This window comes from Anastrepha obliqua, chromosome 2 (assembly GCF_027943255.1).
Source record: "Anastrepha obliqua isolate idAnaObli1 chromosome 2, idAnaObli1_1.0, whole genome shotgun sequence".
NCBI classification, from domain to species: domain Eukaryota; kingdom Metazoa; phylum Arthropoda; class Insecta; order Diptera; family Tephritidae; genus Anastrepha; species Anastrepha obliqua.
Window position 1 is genome coordinate 24,676,246 of NC_072893.1, and position 22,773 is coordinate 24,699,018.

Genomic DNA, 22,773 nt, shown 5'->3' on the forward strand with positions numbered 1-22,773 from the left:
TCCACAAACAGACCACGAACGCATCGGACACGTCTCGAGACACATGGCATGCCATGGCGAGATGTGGCAATGGTCAATCGTTCCACGTTAGTCGTTACGTTGTGCGCAATCTGCAGAATTTTCGCTTGGATGCACCTATCGTTGTGGATTGCTTGATCCTGCCGATATTGCGAGCGCCAAACCATTTTCTGACTTTGAGTGCTTATTCGTGCGTGTATATGTATGTGTGTATATGTGTGTATGTATGTGTGCATGGATGCAAGGTAGGCTGTTGGTTTATTTGCGTTTCCATTTGATGTGGCGAAAAGTTCAGTGTTTGTATTTCTTATTTTTGTGGCTTAATGCCCGGCGGTTACCAAATGTCTGTTGTTCGATTTAGCACCACAAAAAATCAATTGGGAAAATATAAATATTCCCCAAATGAGGTTTCTGATTCAGACTGACATGAGTTGTGGGTTAAATAAATACTTCAATGCAGCAGATGGGTGTAAATTTATACTAGTACATACATACATACATACATACATACATACATACATACCTCTTATGTAGTAGGTTAAGGTAGGTTTGGTGGCTGCCAATATGACGCATTTAGACCTGTCGCAGGTCCGTTGTGATATCACTGGAACTTTTTCCTCACCTTATAAGATCCCTTTTAAAACATACTGCGGCTTTTATAAGCGAGCTTAGCTTTATTAGTCCGCTACATCTGTTAAAGATGCACTACCAAGCGTGTAAAGTCTTCTTCTGGCTAATCCTACTCACCCACAAAGGAGGTGTCTAATAGTTTCATCCTCTTCTGTATTATTCAGTTTCCACATTAATCGTAGTATGAAACTCCCAGTCTTGTAACCTTACCTTATTACCTATTAGACAACGATCGGTTAATACACTTATCAAAATCCTTAGCAGGTATTTTGAACGACCACCATTTAGTTTTTTGCCATGTCAATTTGCTTAATTCGTATGTTGCTAGGCTTCCTATAGTTTACCTATCTATCAGTAATTTGCAACTGGCTATGGGTACGGGTATCAACGCTTTATCCGATTGAATAGTTTGGGTTATACCCTTTCTGGCAAGTTCATCCACCTTACAGTTTGCTGCTATATTTGACGAAATGAGGTTTACATTGAAATACTAGAATAAGTCATTTAGCAGTTTATAATATTCTATGACTGTTTCCGACGAGTCTGCCTGGCTGTCTGAATAAATGACGACTTTCGTGGTGAATAATACTCTCGTATTTATCGCTGTATGCCCTTCCTTAATAGCAGAGAATTTCGTTTGAAATACCCCACAGTGATCGAGTAAGCGGAATTATTGCTTTGTCACCAGTTTTTCGTAGAAGACCCCTCGACCTACTTTGCTATCTAATTTTGAGCCATCTGTATAGATAGTTATTTCATTCGAAGGAAACACTATGATAAAGAATGTATTAGAATTAATGTCCTTGATATTACAAAAGTATTTTGCACAAGGAATACAGGAAAACTTCTATAATATGGTCGAATGACCTTAATTTGAAGTTACTTAAATTTTACAGGAGGGCATAAAAACTGTGTAATTTCAAAACGGTTCTCTCTTTTATAAAAAAAAACCCAATTCAGGCAAGTTGTATAAAATATTTTTTATTAACCATTGGATAAAGTTGGATGTCAGGGCTTTTCTGTGAGAATATCTAATTTTTGACGCAAATCCTCTCTCTGATCAGGCCCATCCTATTGTAAAACTCAGAAGCGCGAACGCTCATTCGACGAGACGTTCTTGGAGTGTTTGAAAGAAGGATTTTTGAACCTTTAATATTTGGCGACGGCGAGTATAGCAGACGATGGAATAATGAGCTATAGTTTCTGCTCAAATATGAACGAGACGGTATCAATAAAACGGTCCGCGGATGACATATGGCAAAAATACATTTTTTGTTTTTTGGTAGGACTGTTATAAGCTTACATGGCAAATTTCAGCGTGATATGTCACATAGTTTGTTTTCTGTGCTACTGTAAACAAGTCAAGCTCAAGTGTGTTCTTCGAATTCTCTTTTATGACTTCAATTGTCTCAAAATGTTTTCCACGGAGCGGCAATTTGAGCTTGGCAAACAGGAAAAAGACACATGCAATTCTGTCTTATCGTTTGCTATCTCTAAAACACGTACAGTACGACAGAAGTAGGGCGCTTAAAGTACTGGAATCTACCGCCATTCAATGTCCGCACTCATAGCGGTGTTCACTGGGTCTCCGTACGACCCCCACTCTGTGCTAATACTATTGACTTTAATCAGCTTTCCAAGTAGTATTTACTCCCTGATATCACCAATATTACCTGTGCCGTGCCATGCACCCTGCGAAAATGTTGAATATTTCATATGAGAAAAGAGCCAGAAAAATGCTTTACTTCCAAAAATTGAACGATATAATTCTATTTTTTGGTAGCAATTAAAATTTTCTCACAACTAACGCACCTTTAGATTCATCATCATTACCTTTATAAAAATACAGAAACACACCTTATTGCGGATAAAAATGTATTTTTAAAAGAAGTTTTGACCCCAACTTAGTGAACCCTACGTTAATTCTTTCTCGGCTGGTTTCCAGGTCGACTGTATTTGCACTGACCTTCTGAAAGTCTTCGATAAAATTTCTTCCCATAGAATCTTAATTAAAAAACTAGCTTGTTTTTTTTTTTCATTCTGCTTTTCTGCAATAGATAATCTCTTATTTGTGCAATAGAAGTTTTGTTGCAGCAAAATACCATCTCATCTACTCCCTTTGCTGCCACGTCTGGTGTTAAGCAAGAAAATAGGTATCTTGTTGCCACTCTTATTAGTGTTATTTATTAATGGTATCAAAACTTCTTTCTCATTTGCTAAATTTTTGCCTTATGCTTTTAGCCTTAAGATCTTTTGTGCAGACAAAACTCAAGAGGATGCCATTCATCTTCAAGCCGATATGAATAGACTTGACTTGTGGTGCCAGAATTCAGGTTTTCCACTCAATTTGTCCAAGTGCTCTCAAATATCTTACTCGAAAATATCGGATATTGTGTCTCCTAAAAATATCTGGACTGCAGTGTGTTAAGGAGTTTAGAGACCGTGTCGTTGTCTTTGATAACAAATTTTCTTTTAATAACCATATAAATTATTTTACTTCAAAATCGTTCTCCATGTTGAGCTTCGTCACAAGGAATGACCCTAAGTTCCCCGATCCCTATACCATCAAGTTGGTCTATACAGTACACCATTTATTAGGTCTCATTTAGAATAGGATATTTTTATTCGAAGGCAATGGAGTCAGCAAGCTATCAATAGAATAAAGCGAGTACAAAAAGTTATTCTCAAATATCGTCTTCGGTTTCTGAACTTTATTGAACCCATGTCATCATATTCGGCAAGCCTCAAGCTTATGAGTCTCAAGAGCTTAAAAATACATGGGTCTATACTGTGTCTGTCCTTTACTCATAAAATAAAAAACTCATAAATCCATATTATTACTGGAATCACTGATTGTCCCCACTTGTTGTAAAGGATTAGATTTAATGTTTCCCAGTGATCTCTTAGAAGCCTGTATCCTTTTTATGGGGAAACTTTACAAATTAAGTATGCCAGTAATACAGTAATGCTCCCATTACTCGTTGTTTACGTGAATTAAATTCCGTTAATAATGATGTTGTTTTTTTATGAGGGGCTTTTTCATGGTAGAAATACACACAAAGTCACGCACCAACCCATTCGGCTACGGCTGTCATGAAAAAGCTTCTCATAAAAATGTCTGCCTTTCGGAATCGAATCGGAACTGTAGGTCCCTTCATTTGTAGAACAACATCAAGACGCACACAGCAAATAGGAGGAGGAGCTCGGCCAAACACCCAGAAAGGGTGTACACGCCAATTATATATATTTCATATATAATAATGATGTTGTCCAAGATTTTTCGCCTTCTAGAGTTGCTTTTTTAATTCCCTTGAACTCTATATTATAACTGTTTTTAAATACAATAATAAAAAAATTTGAGTTTTAGCTTTCAAATATTACCAAAATTTCGATTTTTGGGAACCAAAAAATGGATCCAAACTAAAATCAGGGTACACTGGAACGGCTCAAGCGGCCTTAATCAGTCCAAAAAGTTTCTGAACTTCAATGCCAGTAGAGAAAAATCTGCTCTAAACCTACATAAAAAGGACCTCAGATTACTTTGTCGAGCACTTACAGGTCACTTTGCCTGTAATAAACACTTTAACACAAAAGGGTTATCTAGTACAAGATTATGCAGGTTCTGCTGTGATGAAGAGGAGTCTACGGAACACTTAATCACCAACTGTGAGGCATTAGGCCACAGAAGACACAGAATTCTGGGCTCGTACCTGCTAGAGGAGGAAAACCTACAATTGCTCCTTCCTAAGGAACTGGTTCGATTCCCCGGTATACTAAATATTTACAATTAAATAATTAGGGGCGCACAATAGATAAATCTGGTCGCAGTGCATAAAGGACTTAGCCTAACCCGTACAACTATTACCACAACCATTACCATTATTTTTGTTAACTTATATTGGATTGATTTGTTAATGAACTGGTGAAATTTAGATTAATATATTCTGGTATTAAAATCATTCTAGTTGCATCAAATAAGGATGAAGTACCATTAAAAGACCTTAGTCTTGTTCTGTACTACATATAAATAAAATGAAATCAATTGAAATGCTTTTTTATAGTCGGCGGCCGCCGTAGCCGAATGAAACACCAAAATGATAGAAAAAGTTTTTTCTAATAGCGGCAGGCAATGGCAAATCTCCGAGTGTATTTCTGCCATGAAAAAACTCCTCATAAAAAACCATTTGTCGTTCAGAGTCGGCTTGAAACTGTAAGTCCCTCCATTTGTGGAACAACATCAAGACGCACACAGCAAATAGGAGGAGGAGCTCAGCGAAACACACAAAAAGGGTGTAAGCGCCAATTATAATATATATATATTTATCTGAAAAAATGGTTTTTGTTGTAATTGTTTTTTTTTTTTTTAATATGACACTATTGTAGTAAATGACCGATATGTTCTTTAACTCGTATGCCTAATTTATGTGTCAACTCTTCTCTTTTTTTATTCGCATTTATGTATATGCATACCCTAAGGATCAGTTTCCAAAGTGAGTATAGCATTTCTACAGAAAGAATGTAGGGGCCGCACTTTATAACTAATTTTAATACTAAAAGCAACAACTATTTAATAATTAGTGAAACTGTTGTTTTCTACTGCCATTAGCTGCTGGCGTTTATTTGGCCTTGCATGTGAAAATTTCAACATTTAATACGGACCGTCTGGGAGAAACATAAAACTCGAACGTAACGCATTAAAATATAATTTCGATTCAATTAAGAAAAGCATTTCTATTAAATTACACGAGGACATGTAATTAATTAAAGTGTCGAATCGAGATACTAAAAAATGCCCATTCCAAGCATTAAGGATACCAACGAACAGAGTGGAGGCTTGAGGAAAAAAATGAATAGAAAATAGAATAAGTGAATAAGAGAACAAGAGAACTGCGGGAACACCTTGCTGCTGTTTATCTATTTAATGGATGTTAATTAGATTTCTTACCGAACACCAGCCATTCAAACAGACGCACAACTACACTAGAGGATAACCTGCCAGCCCTGCAAGTATGCGCAGGCAGTGGTACGCGACTTGGTAACTCAGCTGTCCCGCTATTTTTTAGCATTTACCTTTCCATACATTGCCGCGCTTGTTGGCTCGCTAGGTGGAATGCAAATAAATGATGTGGCAAGTAAATATTGAGTAGGCCTATAATAAGGTTAATTTTATTACATGTTTGTATGGCTCTGCTGATGATGGGTGTATGTGTGTGTGTGCGTGCAGCTATGTCGATTCACAGGCTATTTTAACGAATTGAAATGGTGATCCTTATCGCTTAATGGTTGTCAATGTGATGCCATAATGTTTGTGTCTGGTTACAGTTGGTGGTCAGGGGAACGAATGCTTGCCAGTGCTTATGCACATGCATATGTATGTGTCCATGTGTGTATGGAGACAATCGAAATGATTTATGAAGTGAGTGGCAGACCAAAGGATATAAGAAATGTGGCATTAAAAAGTAAATGGACTTACATACAGGCATGCAAATATAAATACTGGCAAGCGTTGGCAATAGTTGCCACAAAAATATATGGCTAATTGAATTTGCGTACCTCTAACATTTTTCTATTTATTTTATTAACCGCTTATTCATATTATTTTAAGCACTCGAGCTTTGTTTTGTTCTTTTGCTTTGCATGAAAAGTTAAATAATTAATTTAAGCCTCGAAGGTTAAACTGTCAAATTAGATATCAATCAAATTGTATCAGCGTCGAGCATAAATGCACGCCATGTATGTATGTATGTGTGTGTGTGCGTCTGTACTTATGTATGAGACAGCCTTTTGGCCATAAAAGCAGTAACATATGCCATTAACAAAAACAATCAATCAACTATTAATGAGGTGCTGCGATCAAATAATAACCTGAAGCGTGGCACAGGTCACACACAGTCCATGATAAACTCAATACATACAGGCTCACACTCATACTCACACTCGTAAGAAATGCATACTTATGAGACACTGCGTAGATCCATCTAGCAGATTTTAAAGCTAATTTCCATTGTCTGGGCCATATTGATTTAAATAAATATGGTAATAAACACAAAGAATCTCCACTTGCCTGAAATCGTCAAGACGAATGAAGTGAGAAGTTTATGAAAAACTGATAATTAAAATAGTGTTTAACGAATTTCAATTTGTGTGGCGAACAGGAAAATCATACATCGTTGAATTAAGACCAAGGAATACAATGAAGTTAGTCAAAGTGCCACACGCAAGCAGAAATGCGTTGTTTGTAGGCAAGTGGACTTTTTGTTGCTAGTAACCCAGTTAATAAAAAGATCTGCAAGTCATCTCTGTAAGAAAGCGACGAAATCGAAATTTCTCGGTTATAACGACGTCACAGGAGGGGTTACCTGATATTGCTCTGAAACCGATCCTATTTGTTGATAGAATCACCTGGGCAATGGCTTCCTCTTGGTTTTCCTCCCTTTGAATCTACTGATTTTGACGATATCATACCTGTGATGCTTCAGAAAACAATAACCTTGGTAGTTTCTACCCTGCAAGCAATCTACTTGGCGTGTATCGCTCTTAATTACGTCCTCACCAACTGGAAGAAAACGTAAGTTGTTTCCATACCCAAGGCAGGTAGGAGCGGTCACGACTCGGCCAAGTACTTCACGCCTATAAGTCTTACCTCATTTATCCTGAAGCGGTTTGAGAGATTCATCGATTATCACGGTCGAGAGCACATTGAATCCAAATTATCTCCTGCTCAGCGTGCTTACCTGAAAGTGAAATCCGCCGCAACAGTCACCCATGAGGTGGTAGGTGAAAAATCTCGGGAAGGTAAGCAACTCACTTTGTCGGCCTTTATACATAGATATCGAGGGTGCTTTTAATAAAGTTATGGTGGAGTTAATTGTCACTGCGTTCGGTAGACTAGAGGTGTAAAGACAACGCCTCATAAGGTGAAGTCCAAAATAAGCAAGATTGGCGCCATTTGTTGTTCCGATTCCAAGGGAATTGTCCACAAGGAGTTCGTGCCAACAGGCCAAACCATCAATGCAATTTTCTATCTTGGCATTTTGGAGCGTTTGTTGCATCGTACTCGTCGAATTCGCCCAGAAAACCGTGAAGGAGGAAGCTGGAACTTATTGCATGATAATGCAACATCCCATCGATCCACTCTTGTGACGGATTTTTTGACTAGAAATGGCATTTTAAGCATCAATCACTCAGCGTGTTCGCCTGATATGGCACCCTGTGACTTTTACCTATTCGGAAAATTGCATTTGACCGTGAAAAGAAAAGGTTTGGCGTCCGTAGAGACCATGCGAAAGGCTTGTACCGACATTATGAAGGACATTTCGGTCAATGACCTGAAACGCTCTTTCGAAAAGCTTTTAGACAGCGCAAAACAGTGTCAGAAGAGGCCAGAGGGGACTATTTTGAATAAATAAACTCGTAGTTACCAGAACAAAGTTCCTGTTGTTTCTATTTTAGCTCAGTCTTATTTATTTTTGCTTTCACCTAGAATGTCTCTGGATCTCTACCATGCTAGGACGTAGGGAAGATAATGCAGTGACAGGAAGGGCTAAAGTCACATGATTTATGCACAGGGGGTGCCACAGAGTGGTGTCCTTTCGCCTCCTCTTTAGCTAGTTGCTATTGATTAAGCATACGCCGATGACTTGGTTCTAATGGTATCGGGACCGTTTCCCTCAGCCATGGCTGAGATTTTGGAAAGGACATTGACTGCGCTCAGGCTGCAACTATTATAAAACGGCGCTGAAGGTATTTGCTAGAAAATATAAACCTCCACACTTTAGACTTACCAGATTAAAAAACCACGTTCTCCCGCTTTCATCGGAATTTAGGTATCTTGGAGTGATACTTGGCTTCAATCTCCATTGAAAATTGGGTAAAGACGGCCAGCATAGCTTTCTACTATATATTCGGCAAAAAATTAGGACTCAAATCACAAATGATTCTCTGGATGTACAACGGAGCGGTTCTACCAATTATAACGTAAGGATGCCTGGTTTAGTGGGAAGGCCTTCGGAATGGCTATGATATCACAAAACAGGGGAGGATGCAAAGGGCAGCATGCATTGACATCACCGGGCATGCAGAACTTGTCCCTGTACTGTGCTTAATGCCGTTTTGCACTTATTTCCCATCGACTTTCACATGGTTTCCATCGCAGCTCAGAGTGCAATCAGGTTAAAAGAGATTGGTCTCTGGAGGCAATCTCTCAAGGGACATGGTAGCATTTTCGGGCAGTTAACACCGCATTCCTTTGAACTTCGTAAAGATCTCTCTGTCCGCAAATTGGGGTTTGAGGATCGTGCTAGGGCAATCTTTCCAAATAGCCAGGATTAGAACGAAGGAAAAATATGTACCGATGCTGGTACCTCTGTCTTCACTGACCCCTCCTACCTGGTCATCGGTATTCCCTTGAATGTTGTTAAAGGTAAATTGCAAAACTCATTTCTCAGAAAAGCGTGAAACAGATGGAACTTCATTTCTTTGTGTGCTATTTCGAAAAGCCTTTGGCCTAACTACCATAGGCGCTAAATACATTTTTTTACTCAAATTAAAAAAAAAATTATAATTTTTGATATTTTGTAATATGAAAAAAAAAAAATATTATTCGATTTTAATCTACTAAAAAGAAACCTAAAGATTTACATACTTCTGGTGTCCTGCTACACGCCACACGAAGATGAAACGCCATCTAGAGAGCTTCAAAGGCTGGTAGAAATATCCGGCGGAAATAAACATGGCCTTGTCATCGGTGTCAATGTCATATCCCATCACTCGGTATGGGGTAGTACCGACATCAACGAAAGAGGTGAGTTACTTCTTCACTATATAATTCAGAGTAGGCTAAGTCTTGCAAATCGAGGAGAGAAACCGACCTTCGTAGGCCCTACCTCGAAAAACGTTCTCGATATAACTGATGATAAAACTATGATTAGGGACCAGAATGGAACCCTCATTCCCAGTTCATAATTACATCGACTTTAATATTAATTTCCATTTCACAAAAATCAGCAAAGTTCTAAGTAATCACAGAAACACTAACTGGGATCTCTATGGAAAGACTCTGACTACGGAAATGAGGAAAAATACACCGATAAATTCTGATGAAGAAGTCGAAATTTTACTTAGTAGGCTTACAAAAGCCATTATTAGCATCAAATATCTTCTGTCCTCCAACACGAATAAAACGCAAACCTCAGCCTCCTTGGTAGAACAAGGAGCTGGGCGCTAGAAGGCAATATGTTCGTGAAACCCTCCAGCTAGCGAGGTTGGCAGAATAAGAGGTTATTTGGGAAGAATATAGATTTGTACTTAAGCTCTTTAAAAAGGAAATCTGCGTTGCTAAAAAAACTCCTGGAAGGACTTCTGTGCTGGTATAGATAAAACGGTTGAAGTGGCAAGGCTTAGAAAGTCTAAATATCTTTCTGTACCTACCTTTGCTAGGAAGGAAGATAGTACATGGACCAAGAACAGCACAGAATCTCTAGAGAGACCTCACCCACTTTCCAGGCTGTGTTGACGTAAACAATAAAACAATACCGATCCAGCCAGGGTGACAGTAGGATTCACTAAAATAAACGTAATTACCCACGAAAGATTGAATTGGGCAATCAATTCATTTGAATCTTTCAAATCGCCTGGAGCAGATTGTATCATTCCGGCCATGATACAAAAAGCTTCACGCTTAGTATTAGATGTGCAACTAAGTTCTCGCTGTTTTTTTTTTATGAAAATACATCTTTATTCTGAAAAAATGGTTACAAGTGAATCATTGAAAGTATTGCCCATCGCTGGCTACTAAATACTTTTTCCAATTTCTCTGGTAGATCTGGTATACTGTCGCGGTAAAACTGTTCATCTTTTGAGGCTATCCACGGATCAAGCCATTTTTTGATGTCTCCATATGAATGGAACTGCTGGTCAGCTAGATCATGTGCCATCGATCGGAACAGGTGATAATCGGACGGGGCAATATCTAGAGAATATGGCGGATGGGGCAGGATTTCCCATTTCAGTGTTTCCAGGTAGGTTTTAACGGGTTTGGCAAAGTGAGGCCGAGCGTTGTCCTGCAGTAGAATCACTTTTTCATAACTCTGGCTCAATCGCATCAATTGACGTCGATACCGATCCCCAGTGATGGCTTCGTTTGGTTTTAACAGTTCATAATAAATAACAACAACGCGGTCCCACCAAACACATAGCATAACCTTCGCAGCACGTAGAAGCATGACTGGGCAGTCACCATGACTTTCTTTTCTTGGGATTGCTGTAATGAATCCATTTTTCATCACCCGTTACGATGCGATGAAGAAAATCCTTCCATTTCTGCCGCTGGAGCAGTTGTTCACTGGCGAAAAAACGACATTTAACATCCCTTGGTTTTAACTCATAAGAAACCTAAGTCCCCTGTTTCTGAATCATTCCCAAAGCGAGCAATCGTTTGGAAATGGATTGGCGGATAACTCCTAATACTGAAGCAAGCTCTTCTTGCGTTTGACACGGATCCTCATTGAGCAATGCCTCCAATTCAGCGTCTTCGAAGGTTTTTGGCCTACCTTCACGCGGATGGTCATCAAAATTAAAATCGCCGTCTTTGAAGCGACAGAACCAATCTCGGCACGTTGTTTCACTTAAAGCAGCATCTCCATAAAGTTTTTGTAGATCTCGATGCGCTTCAGCCGTTTTTTCGAATGAAAGAGGAAAATCAACACTTCACTTGTGTTCTCTTTCACTAGTCTCATCGTAACTCTATCTAACAAGAGGGACTTGCTACTCTATAACACCTCCAAAGTCCTCAACTTCACTTCCGACTCACTTCGTCTACTCACCGTATAATTGAAGTGATTCCGTTTAAGCCTGGGAAGATACATTCGATTTCATTCCTTAATGGCAGCGGTGGAAGAGTTTAAATACTTTATTAAGCTCGACCAGGACAACTTCAAACGAAATTTTTCCTTTCAAAACTATAGTGAAAGTGAAGTGCAGACTCTGCCATCAATTTTATTTCCCTCGATCGCTAATTCTACAAGAAGGTCGCTTAAAGTCGAGGTTAATCGCACCGACGACAAATACATGACTTTTTTGTAGCATGCGAGTTTTACGCCTGCAAATAGTGCAAGGAGTTGTATCACCAGATAGAGGGTCCCATTGCGTAGTTTGGCGTCCGAAGCAGGCTGACTGTGCACAATAATCTGTGAAAAATTTACTTCGTTTTGCTTGCTGGGTATAATCAAAGCTACTTTTATGTGCGGGTCAAGAAGCTCGGCTACCTACAGGCGCGTACACAACAATACAACAAAAATAAGATGAAATTAAACAGAAATTGAATTAAACTAATGGCAAAAGGCCAAATTGTAGAAGCCAGTAAAACATAGGCTTAAAGGTATCAACAACTGTTGGCTAAGGCAAACAAGAAAACCGTAACTCAACCGAAAAGAGGAAAGCCAAAACTGGCTTAGCGGCTGTAGGCAACCACTATCTAGCACCGAAAGATATTGTCGCGATAAGCGTATCATTGGCATTCTCAGCAATAACAAAAACAACAATCACCACCGCCACCAGCGCTATTAAAGCAGTCATCAAGCGATCGCAGCAATGATCGTCAACCGCATCCAACGGACATGTCAGCGTTATTTAAGGCTAATAAATAATATTGATTTGACTGTTCGTTGAAAATAAGACAAAGCCAGACACAGTCAGCGGCAACTGCTGGGGCGCAAATACTACACCGGCCGCTATCAACATTACAACGGCGTCATCGGCAATGCGTCGCTTGCCCAGTTTGTTGTGCGGTTGGTTGTGCGGTTGGTTGACTGTCGTTGGTGGCTGGGGGCTGGCGGTTGGCGGCGACTGGTGTGCGGGACGTGCGGCCGGTGCGTGAGCGGTTATTGATCGCTAGCGTTTGTATAGCTGTATGGAGCTATATTGAGCTAAGCAGACTGATGACAATATCTTGCCGTTTGTTTGTATTCGCTCTGTTCACATCTCCACATCGCCGCTCATCCTGGGCACCGTCAGCATCATCATCGTCATCACCGTCATCGTCGTCTGCTCGCTGTGGGATTAACGGCGCTTATCTCCTGATGCCGATCAATAAACGTGGAACTGCTGCAACGTAACTCTTAATGCGCATATCGATTACGCTGTCGTGCAACAAGTTGATAAATAATTCCCCATGTTTACTGTTTACGGCTGTGGCGAGCAAGACGACATAAATTTTCGGAATAAGGATTCTCAAACTTCACAGAATGGACAGGTTTATTCTTTACTGTGTTCGTTGTTGTTGTTGTATTTCTTTGTTCTCTTTGTTTTAAAATGATATTAATTTCATTTAAATGAAATAAATAAAATTTAATTGTTATGTTTGGTGTACTGCGGCTAATGCGGGATTTGTTGTCGCATTTTTAGGTATTGGCTGAGTGTTGAATTACTTTAAAGGCTGACGAACACAAACTTATTCCAAGAAGAGCCATCGAATGGCTGGTAAAGTAACAAACTCTCACAAAGGTCTTGTGAGAGCTCGCGAAAGCAACTGCCTATTAGGTTCAGGTTACTCTGGAATACACACAAAATGAGAAAGGGAGAAGACAGCTGGGTCCATAATGGCAAGGGAGAGAAACAGCCATCTCTAGAAATCGGAAAATTTCTACATCATTATTGAGGTGCATGGAGAGTATCAGAAGGTGGGGATTTTGAAGAAATGTGGATAATTTTTGCGAAATGCTACCGGGAAAACCACCTCGGTCAAAAGCTAGCGCACCGACGCCATAATTACCAACTTTCACGCACTCTATTCTTTCTGACACAATCTACTCCATATCCTTGGAGAAGCTTTTTCAGTTCAGATATTTCTGAAGTGAAACTTCTTTAGCGGCGGTCTGATATTTGAGCGAGAATGGAGAGTGAATTGGAAAAAATGTAACGTTTAGAGATTTCGTTACGCGAGAAAGAAAAAAAGATACAACGTAGAGAAAAGGAGAAAGAGAGCTATACATTTTCTATACCTTGACAACAACAAAACGATTAACGCTAAACGATCACATTTACCATTAGGTTGTGCTTGTGCGACGACCATTCACAAGTCTCAGGGAAGCACGTATTCTGAAGTTGTTTACGAATATGATAAAAAAACATTCGCAATCATTAGTTTACGTTGCTTTATCACGAGTCACTTGTATTGAAGGCTTGTGGTTTATAATGAACGGAAATGATTTTAGATTCTACCATGGTCGACGAGCATCAGTCAGTATGTCTCATTTACAAGATGAATTCCGGAGACTATCGTTAAATAGACTGGAAACTGTGGATAAACAAATAATCGATTTCATGACTCAGAGAAGGGGGCTATCTGTATATACTCTTAATTGTCAGAACATACGAGCACATTCCGCAGATTTAACAGACTCTGTCATCCGCAAATCGAATATAGTACTTTTGTCCGAAACTTGGTTAAACGATAACGAGGATATTAGTATACCAAATTTCCATTGCGCCATCAAATATAAGCGACTAAATGTTAGAGCTGGCGGTGTGGCGATCTACCACAATCAAGATGATAGCATAAATATCGTCACACCAAACATGGAAATGACTGCAAGGCAGTCTCAGTCATATTCATCAACAGTCACACCAGTTGGCGATGTTTGCATTGCAGAATGTCAAACGCCGAATGGAAAAACTATTGTCATAGCCGTCATCTATATTTCACCGAACCAAAATCTTGATGACATAATATATTTCATTAACCGCTCACTACTGGTTTACAGCCACGCAGGTGCAAATGCACTTGGAAGAGGCGAGGACAAAATTCCATTGATTCTCGGGGGAGATTTCAACGTAAATTTCGGATCCAATGATTCTTTGCCGTTGATTCAATTTCTTCGAGAAACATTCGCTTTGCAGATAAACAATAACCCTAAAGAATCAACAACAAAATCCGGAACTACACTAGATGCAATTTTCACACGTTATCTAGAAAATATTGAATCACGTACATATATTTCATATTTCAGCGATCACAAACCAATTATATCAGTATTACCAATTGAACCACCAACAGATGATAGCATAATGCATATATAGCTAATAAAATCGGATTTTGGTTAGACAAATTTTATACTGTTGTATTTCTTTTGAAATTATCCCTGTCTCCTTCTCTTCTTCTCTCGCTCTTTCTCTCTCTCTCTCTCTTATTCACACTCATTCACACACAGAAGTTTCACTTCTACCACGTGTGCACATGATTTTTTTTTTTTTGTTTTCTTTTTCGGGACAAACTAGCAAATACAGCAATCAGACAACAACATTAGGTCCATTGCACTGCACTCAGGTTATTTTCTTTAAATCCACCCGACCTCCGAAGAAATCTGAGTAGATCCTGTGGTGCCAAGGAGCCAAGGTGGTCGCTTCTTAACACACCAGTGCCAAAGACCTCAAGCCTGTTTCGAGCGAAGGGCGGGCAGACTCACAGAAAGTGGTCCACCGTCTCATCCTCCTCTCCAAATGCTGGGCAGAGTGGACTGTCTGAGATGCCTACCTTTTCCATATGCTTTGCCCATAGAAAGTGGCCAGTCATCAGTCCAACCTGCTGTCTACAGTCCCTTCTGCAGGAGGATCTGCGACAGTCGATCAAACATGACAGGTACATCAGTTTTGTCCATCTACAGCCTCTCTCTTAGCCTGCCAGGCTCGCTTGTGGGTTAAAGTAACCCGTTTGCTAACCATGGCTTTGATGGCTGCAGAAGTTGGCTTCAGAGCCTATCCTGGCTAAATAGTCACAGATCTAGTTTCCCGAAGCAGATCTCTCTTACTTTTGCACAAAATTTACTACTCGAAAGTGTCTGGGTACCTCGCCCTCAGACTAATTGCCACGAAGGCAGAGAGAAACTGTAAGCATCTCGCTGCTAGATAAAAAACACTAACGACAAAAAGACAGTTCTTCTTTCCAAAAAATTGGATTTTTTTGCATTTTCTTAAAGTTTTAGTTAAAAATTTGAAGTGAATCCGACAAATACTTTTCGAGTTATTCAACAATTAACAAAGGCCGCTCGGGCGCTCTGGAGCTCGATAGCAAAACTTTAAATGCAATTTTCTCAAAACAATGTTTTTTGACCTGGTGGTGAATGTAACTTAAAACCCGCTTGGGAGATTTCAATAAAATTTATACTGCTTTTGAAAAACATAAAACACTCGTGCCTGATCGAAGGATTTTTTTTTTAATTTCGATTTTTTTTAAACAATTAATTGTTGGTTTTTTCTCGAAAATTTGAAAAATATTTCTTGAGGCCGCCATATTGTTAATGTTGCAAAAAACAGCTTCGATCACGCACGAGATTATCTATGAATAAAACTAATTTCTCTTGTCCGATCGATTTTAGATGAATCTCCAAGGACTTGTGATGATCTCCGCAAGGGACTTCTGGAGAAACGGGCTCTACACAAACAGCGATAACTTTTACAATTATTAATATTTTTTGTTTTGAAATTTTTCTAAAGTCAAGTCGAAACATAATTATTAATGCTACGTTTCTATTTGTGTAAAATAAAGCAATTGACTAGCAAAAAAATTTATTGAAAATCATCATTTTTTCGGTCCTTTGACTACCCCTAACCTCTTAATGGTGAACTACTCAAAATACACTCCCATTATTTATTAGTCGTCGATTTTCCTGAGAAAAGTCACAGAAAATTTGTTCTAACTATGACGCGCTTCCACATTGAGGTACGAGTAAATTAGTCAATTTATTTTTAAAATGTCAAATTTTTATATTTTCAGAATCGCTGTTTTCCGAGTTGTACTTTTTTCGTCTTTTTTCCGATACAATCAATGTTGGAGCATTCAGTGATTAAAATTGGTTACTCCCGAAGTACAAAAGTGCTTCAAAAACCAGTAGCTGTTTAATATTAATTAAAAAAGTAATTCCAATCATCGCTCTCCCTCTCCCACTCCTTCTCTTTGCCTCACACGCTCTACTCCTCCTTTTGCACTAAAAACACTCAAAAGTGGTGCAAAAATTTCAAATTCCTTTCAATAAACATAAATATTGAATATGAATGTGAAGAAGAAGAGGAAGAGAAAGAAAATGAGGGAGAAGAGGAAGAAAAAACAAAAGGTGTAGTAAGACACGTTTCAACGCGACTTGTCTGTTATCACCTCTGCCTCGGGACCACACAAAGCGCTACGGCTAACCGGCCCCAGCTAGCCAAGTGTTATAAATTACCGAGTGAACGATGAGAAAAACAAGCAATTTACGGCAATTTCGATTAAAATCAATATTTAATAATACAAATATATAAAACAGGTAAAAATGCGTTTGTGTCAGTGTGTGTGTGTAGCTGCAAATTTACGTTGGTTCCTACATAAATAATTCGAATCGTGACAAGCCAAGCAGAACAGCACAGGAATGCAGGAACAACGCAAGGCCGCTGCAGCGAACTGCGCCATGCGTTGGGTGGGTTGGACCGTAACAAGACAATAGCCCGCGGCTGGGTGATGAAAGCTGCATTGCGTTGCAAAACCGCATATGAATCGGCTGTGCCCACAACCACCACAACTGAAATGGATTTTTGATGCAATAAGCCAAATAAGCCAGCCAAAGAGCGCACTGCGCTACAGCTTCTCCGCTCATTTGTTGTTGCAGGCGCTATTGACGCTGGCTGTAGTTGCCGTGCGTTGTTGTTGTTGTTGCAGTTGTTATTCTTATTTGTCAGTTGGCGGTTTGGTAATCACCACTTGTTATAAAGACTGTAATTAGGCGTCCATTAAAAGGGTGGTCTACGCATGTCCAGGCAGCGCCGATGCAGTGTCGGCCACCACTCGTCCGAACTCAATGGACAGACAGCGGCGATGTGGTAAGCGTCTTGCCAGCTAACTTAACCGCCTAGCTAGCTTGGCGAACGCACGCCGTGGCGCAACGTCGTCGTCATTGTCGTCGATCAACAATCAAAACACGCCCCTGCGCACGCCTAATAAATAACGCTCGGCGGTAAATGAAAAATCGCCTGAAAGAAATACACGAACACTGGCGACGCAATGAAAAGGCAGCTCAGCCGTGCGATGTGCAACGTTTGCGCTCCATAGCCGACCTCCCTGCCTCGCTTTCTCACTCTCAGACTTCTTCTGTGCATGTGCGTGTGTGTGTTTGGGGGCTAAACAAATAGGCATATTTAATAATTGCAACATTGAATAAAGTGCAATTTTATGAAGGGCGGACAGTTTGTATGCAGTTTATTCACCTGCCACCGCTGCCGTGATGCTGAACGCACAGAATCCTACGAACTGCATGGCTCACGCTTACGTCTCCTGGTATGCAATACATTTCTGGTTAACTCAATAGCAGATCGTGTGCATGTGTGTGTGTGCTTGTGCTCGTGTGTGCGTACATATGTAGCGACACTTGACTGCTCGTGCTTGTACAAGTGGAAATTTCACGCCTGCCAGCTATTTGCGAAAAAAATGTTAAATTGATTTCATGATTTTAATCGCTGTTTAAGTCAACTTCCCTTCCTCTGGCTCTACCTTTCCCTCTGCCACCCGTACATATCTTATCACTTCATAGCCTGTGGTGATTGCCTCACATTTGTTCCTTTCTCAGTTTCTTTGGCGTTGCTTTTTTCTTAACGAAGAGTTGTTGTATTTGTATGGCAAACTGTTTGTTTGAATTTAGTACAGCATTAAATTTCCTCAACATTATAATTAAAATGCAATTGCCCTCTTAAAGAAATAGAGCAAGCATCAAGTTGTCGAGCGATTGGAATTTTGTTTAAGTTTAAGTGGAAAGTGAAGATTTTTTTTTTTTAAACGGGTACATATTTTTATGTTGGTAGCACAACTTAAAAGTGTTTTTTTTCTGTATTTGAATATTTATTTGAGAATTTAGGTCACTGTAGAGGTGTGAAAATAAGCATATTTGTATGGTCCAGAAAGCAGGTAACTGGGTGCCACATCAATTGAAGGAGGGGGATATCAAAAGACGTTCGGTGACGTGTGAGATGCTTCTTGAACGACAGAAAAGACAAGGTTTTCTACATCGCATCGTTACTGGCAATGAAAAATTTATCTATTAAGCTAACCCTAAGCGTCGAAAATGTTGGAGCCTGCCAGGTCAACCAGGTTCATCGACAGCGAAAAAAATGTTCATGCTTCAAAGGTTATGTTGTGCATCTGGTGGGATCAGAAGGGTGTCATCTTTTATGAGCTCCTTAAACCACCTGAAACCATCACTGGCGATCGTTACCGACTGCAGCTAATGCGTTTGAATCGAGCTCTCAAAGAAAAGCGGCCGGAATGGGACGGTAGACATGACAAACTGATTTTGCTGCACGACAACGCCAGGTCTCACGTAGCTAAATCGGTCCAGAAATATTTAAAAGGACTGAATTGGGAAATTTTGCCTCACCCGCCGTATTTCTCAGACATTGCACCTTCAGATTACCATCTGTTCCGATCAATGCAGTCAGCCCTTATTGGAGAGCGTATTACTTCTTACGAGAGCATCGCAAACTGGCTCAATGAATGGATGCTGCCTGAAAGATGGAGTAAAGTTGTAGCTTCCAATGGCGCTTATATATATATATAACTAGCGTACCCTCGCCCACTTCGCTAGGCGATAAATTCAATGATTTGCTGAAAGAGAATAAAATTAATACGTAACAAAGCAAATTCTTTGATACAATTTCATTCGATACATTCATTTTCCAGTACCCAGCCAATATTTTCAGGTTTATGTGAAGTAGGTTTTCTTAAGTGAGCATTGTTCCAAAGGGAAAACTAAGACCTTACAAACTATAAAAAAAAACGATGAATTCCAAAAAGCTTTTATAAAGTTCGGCGAAAATAAGTTAATAGAGGACAGCAGTGAACAGAAGAACATTTTCAATAGTATTCAGAAATATATATGCAGTGTATATAATGTTCGGAATGCAATTGATGTCAATTCTGCTCGAGTTCAGATGTTTATAGACTCATACAAAGTTTCCGACATTAATGAGGCTTTCAATCGAAAAAAATTGAGAAACTTTGATGCTAGCAGTTTACCACCTTGTGAAAATGAGCTACTACAGCATTTTTTACGAGCTAATTATATTTGTACGATTTGGAACAATGCTCACTTAAGAAAACCTACTTCACATAAACCTGAAAATAATGGCTGGGTACTGGAAAATGATCAATACCATTTTAAATGGTTTGAAGGAGATCAGCTACCTACTTATGTCAGTGATTCTCTACAAACTTTGTCAGGTATGTTATAATGTTCACTGTTTATGAAGAAATTATCAACCATTCATAATTATTCTAACTTGCTTTAATTATTACAGAAGCTGATGAAGACGATGACATTCATGAGGACAAATCCGCAGAATGGAGTAGCGGTGATGAAGATAATCGAGATACCGACGAGGACGATGAAGTTGATTAAATATTTTTTTTGATTTAATAATAATGTTTGACACATTATATTTTTACTTTGTATTGTAATGGCTATAATTATAAATATAATTGAAATCTTTTTCGATTGGTTCAATTACGATCTAAATTATTCTCTCTCCTTACAGTAAAACTAACATACATACAAATTTATCTTCTTAACTTTAAACTTCTAGAATTTTACCATCAGCTGTCGATTTTTCGTATTTTTTTCTGCACAATACTAGAAAAAATTTTCGATTGATATTTACAACTTTCGTAGATCTCCACTTGACTCAATAAAAATCGCATTATTGTATTGTTGATTTAATAATTTGTTAATATGAAAATTTTTCTGCGTTCTCCTTTAAAAATTTACTTTTTTTATCTGTTATAAATGTATATAATGAATTTTCTTGATAAATTTAGAGAACAGATCGCACTATTTCACTCGCGCCAACGTACATATATATTCATCGCGCTCACGCCTGGAGTGGACTTCATTATGTCTGGGAAGATAGGGGAACCATCGAAACTGTCTGGGGATTGTGAAAACATTATTTTTATAGATCTCTGAATAACATATATAAAAATTAGATTTTATACTATGACGAAAGTAGATTTATAAATAATTAGAATGTTAGGGTGTCTGGGGAGGGGTTGTTACCGCCCTAAGTGTCCGCCAATCGACGAGGCAGTTTCTGATATGATTGTAAGTTGAAATGTATAAAAACTAAGCTTTATACTATTACAAATTTGAGACTCAATTTTACTCACCTTTACTACCTGTTACCTGCCAAAGCCACCGCGACCCAGGTTTAATAATCTGGGTTTGCTTATACCTGTATAGGAGACGTATATAGAAAAATTTCCAACTTTTATAATTTAACGAAGGTCTGGGCGTCGCGGGCTCTTAGTCTAATATGTATATAGATCGAGTCATTTCATTTCATTTCATTTATTGCCCAAAATGATTTTAACATAGGAGTTTACAAAGTTATGATAAAATTAGATTATTTAGCATTATCCTAACATACATTTGCATTTATCTAGGAGTTTAAAACTTATTTTTCTTTTGATATATACAATAGGTTATGATTATTATTTTGTATGTCTTTGGCATAATTTTAGAACTTATTTATATTCTCCCAAAAAGGGCTTAAAAAGGAGATAACGTATAATAAACTTCTATAATTTATTTGGCTATAAATTGATCAATGTTATGAAACTTACTGAAAATCGGAAATGGCCAAATGTCTGTCGATCCAACAGGAATAATTACGATATTACATTGATACAGAGTGTATTTCCAAACATAGTTCAACACTACAAATACCATGATTGGCTCAGCGAAAGAGCAATTTTAGCAGGGAAAAATAAGGACATACATGATATAAATGTAGCTATTTTGGATCAAATACCTGGTGACATAGTTGCATATAAGTAAGTCAATGGCCACTATTTACTGATCAAGATGATGTCATAAATTATGCAACTGAATTCTTAAACTCACTCGATTTGTCAGGCCTACCACCTCATAATTTACGATTAAAACTTGGAGCTCCGATTATTATGCTGCGCAACATTAATGTGCCACGACTTTGCAACCAGACTCGCTGTGAAGAAGCTAATGGGTAACGAAGCAACAATTTTGAAAGGGAAGTACAAAGGAGAAGACGTTTTGATACCCAGAATTCCACTGATTCCAACGGATTTACCATTCGATTTCAAACGTTTGCAGTTCCCATTCACCTTGCCTTCGCTATGACAATTAATAATTTTTTCTCATGGACAATTGTATGTAGCTTGCTCACGAGTAGGCAAACCATCATTATTCAATTACGCGAAAACGTTGTCTACCAAAAAGTGTTACAACCTAAATGAAATATCTTCTTTGTTAATAGTTGAAAATGAAATGTTTTGAAAAACTATAAAATTTTTTTCTAATAAATTTTTGTACACATAAAATGAATGTCGATTCGAAACTTACTATAATCTAAGAATCGAGCAAGTTTTGTTTTGTACAACATTTTGATTTTTTCTTTTTTTTTTATATGAAGAAAATATTTAAAAGAAATTTTTTTTTGCTAAAAACCTTCCCCTAGTGGATCCCTATAATAATATATGAAAAAAGAACGAATAAAATTGGCCTCGTATCGGCCCAAAAAAATGCGTACAAACGAACATCATTTCATTTTTATATATATAGATTGGCGCGTACACCATTTGTTTTGGCCGAGCTCCTCCTCTTATTTGTGGTGTGCGTCTTGATGTTGTTCCACAAATGGAGGGACCTACAGTTTCAAGCCGACTCCGAACGGCAGATATTTTTATGAGGAGCTTTTTCATGGCAGAATACACTCGGAGGTTTGCCATTGCCTGTCGAGGGGCGACCGCTATTAGAAAAATGTTTTTCTTAATTTTGGTGTTTTCACCGAGATTCGAACCGACGTTCTCTCTGTGAATTGCGAATGGTAGTCACGCACCAGCCCATTCGACTACGGCGGCCGAATGGCGCTTACTTCACATAATACCAAGTATCATTTCATTGTTTAAATAATTCGTAACTTATCCTAAGAAAGAACGGAAACTTATTCTCATACCCACATGAATTGTTGAAATTCCTGCACAATCACCGAGTTTTAGCGTCATCGAAAATGTGTGGTCGCTTTTGAAGACAAATATAAGAAAATATAATATCTAACAAACCTGATCTTAAAAAGGCG

At 38.7% G+C, this 22,773-nt stretch overlaps 1 protein-coding gene across 1 annotated transcript; it reads left to right on the forward strand.

Moving 5' to 3' along the window:
* The first annotated feature begins 19,412 nt into the window (after positions 1–19,412).
* LOC129238981 (uncharacterized) lies at positions 19,413–20,177 on the forward strand. Its single transcript, XM_054874233.1, has 2 exons — positions 19,413–19,882; positions 19,960–20,177. Exons 1-2 carry the CDS (start codon positions 19,594–19,596, stop codon positions 20,058–20,060), a joined length of 390 nt encoding a protein of 129 aa, XP_054730208.1. The 5' UTR covers positions 19,413–19,593; the 3' UTR covers positions 20,061–20,177.
* The last annotated feature ends 2,596 nt before the right edge of the window (positions 20,178–22,773 follow it).

Coding starts and splice junctions, on each gene's coding strand:
- LOC129238981 (XM_054874233.1), top strand. CDS start 19,594: ATGTTTATAGACTCATACAAAGTTTCCGACATTAATGAGGCTTTCAAT. Junction 19,883..19,959: donor TTCTCTACAAACTTTGTCAG/GTATGTTATAAT, acceptor TAATTATTACAG/AAGCTGATGAAGACGATGAC.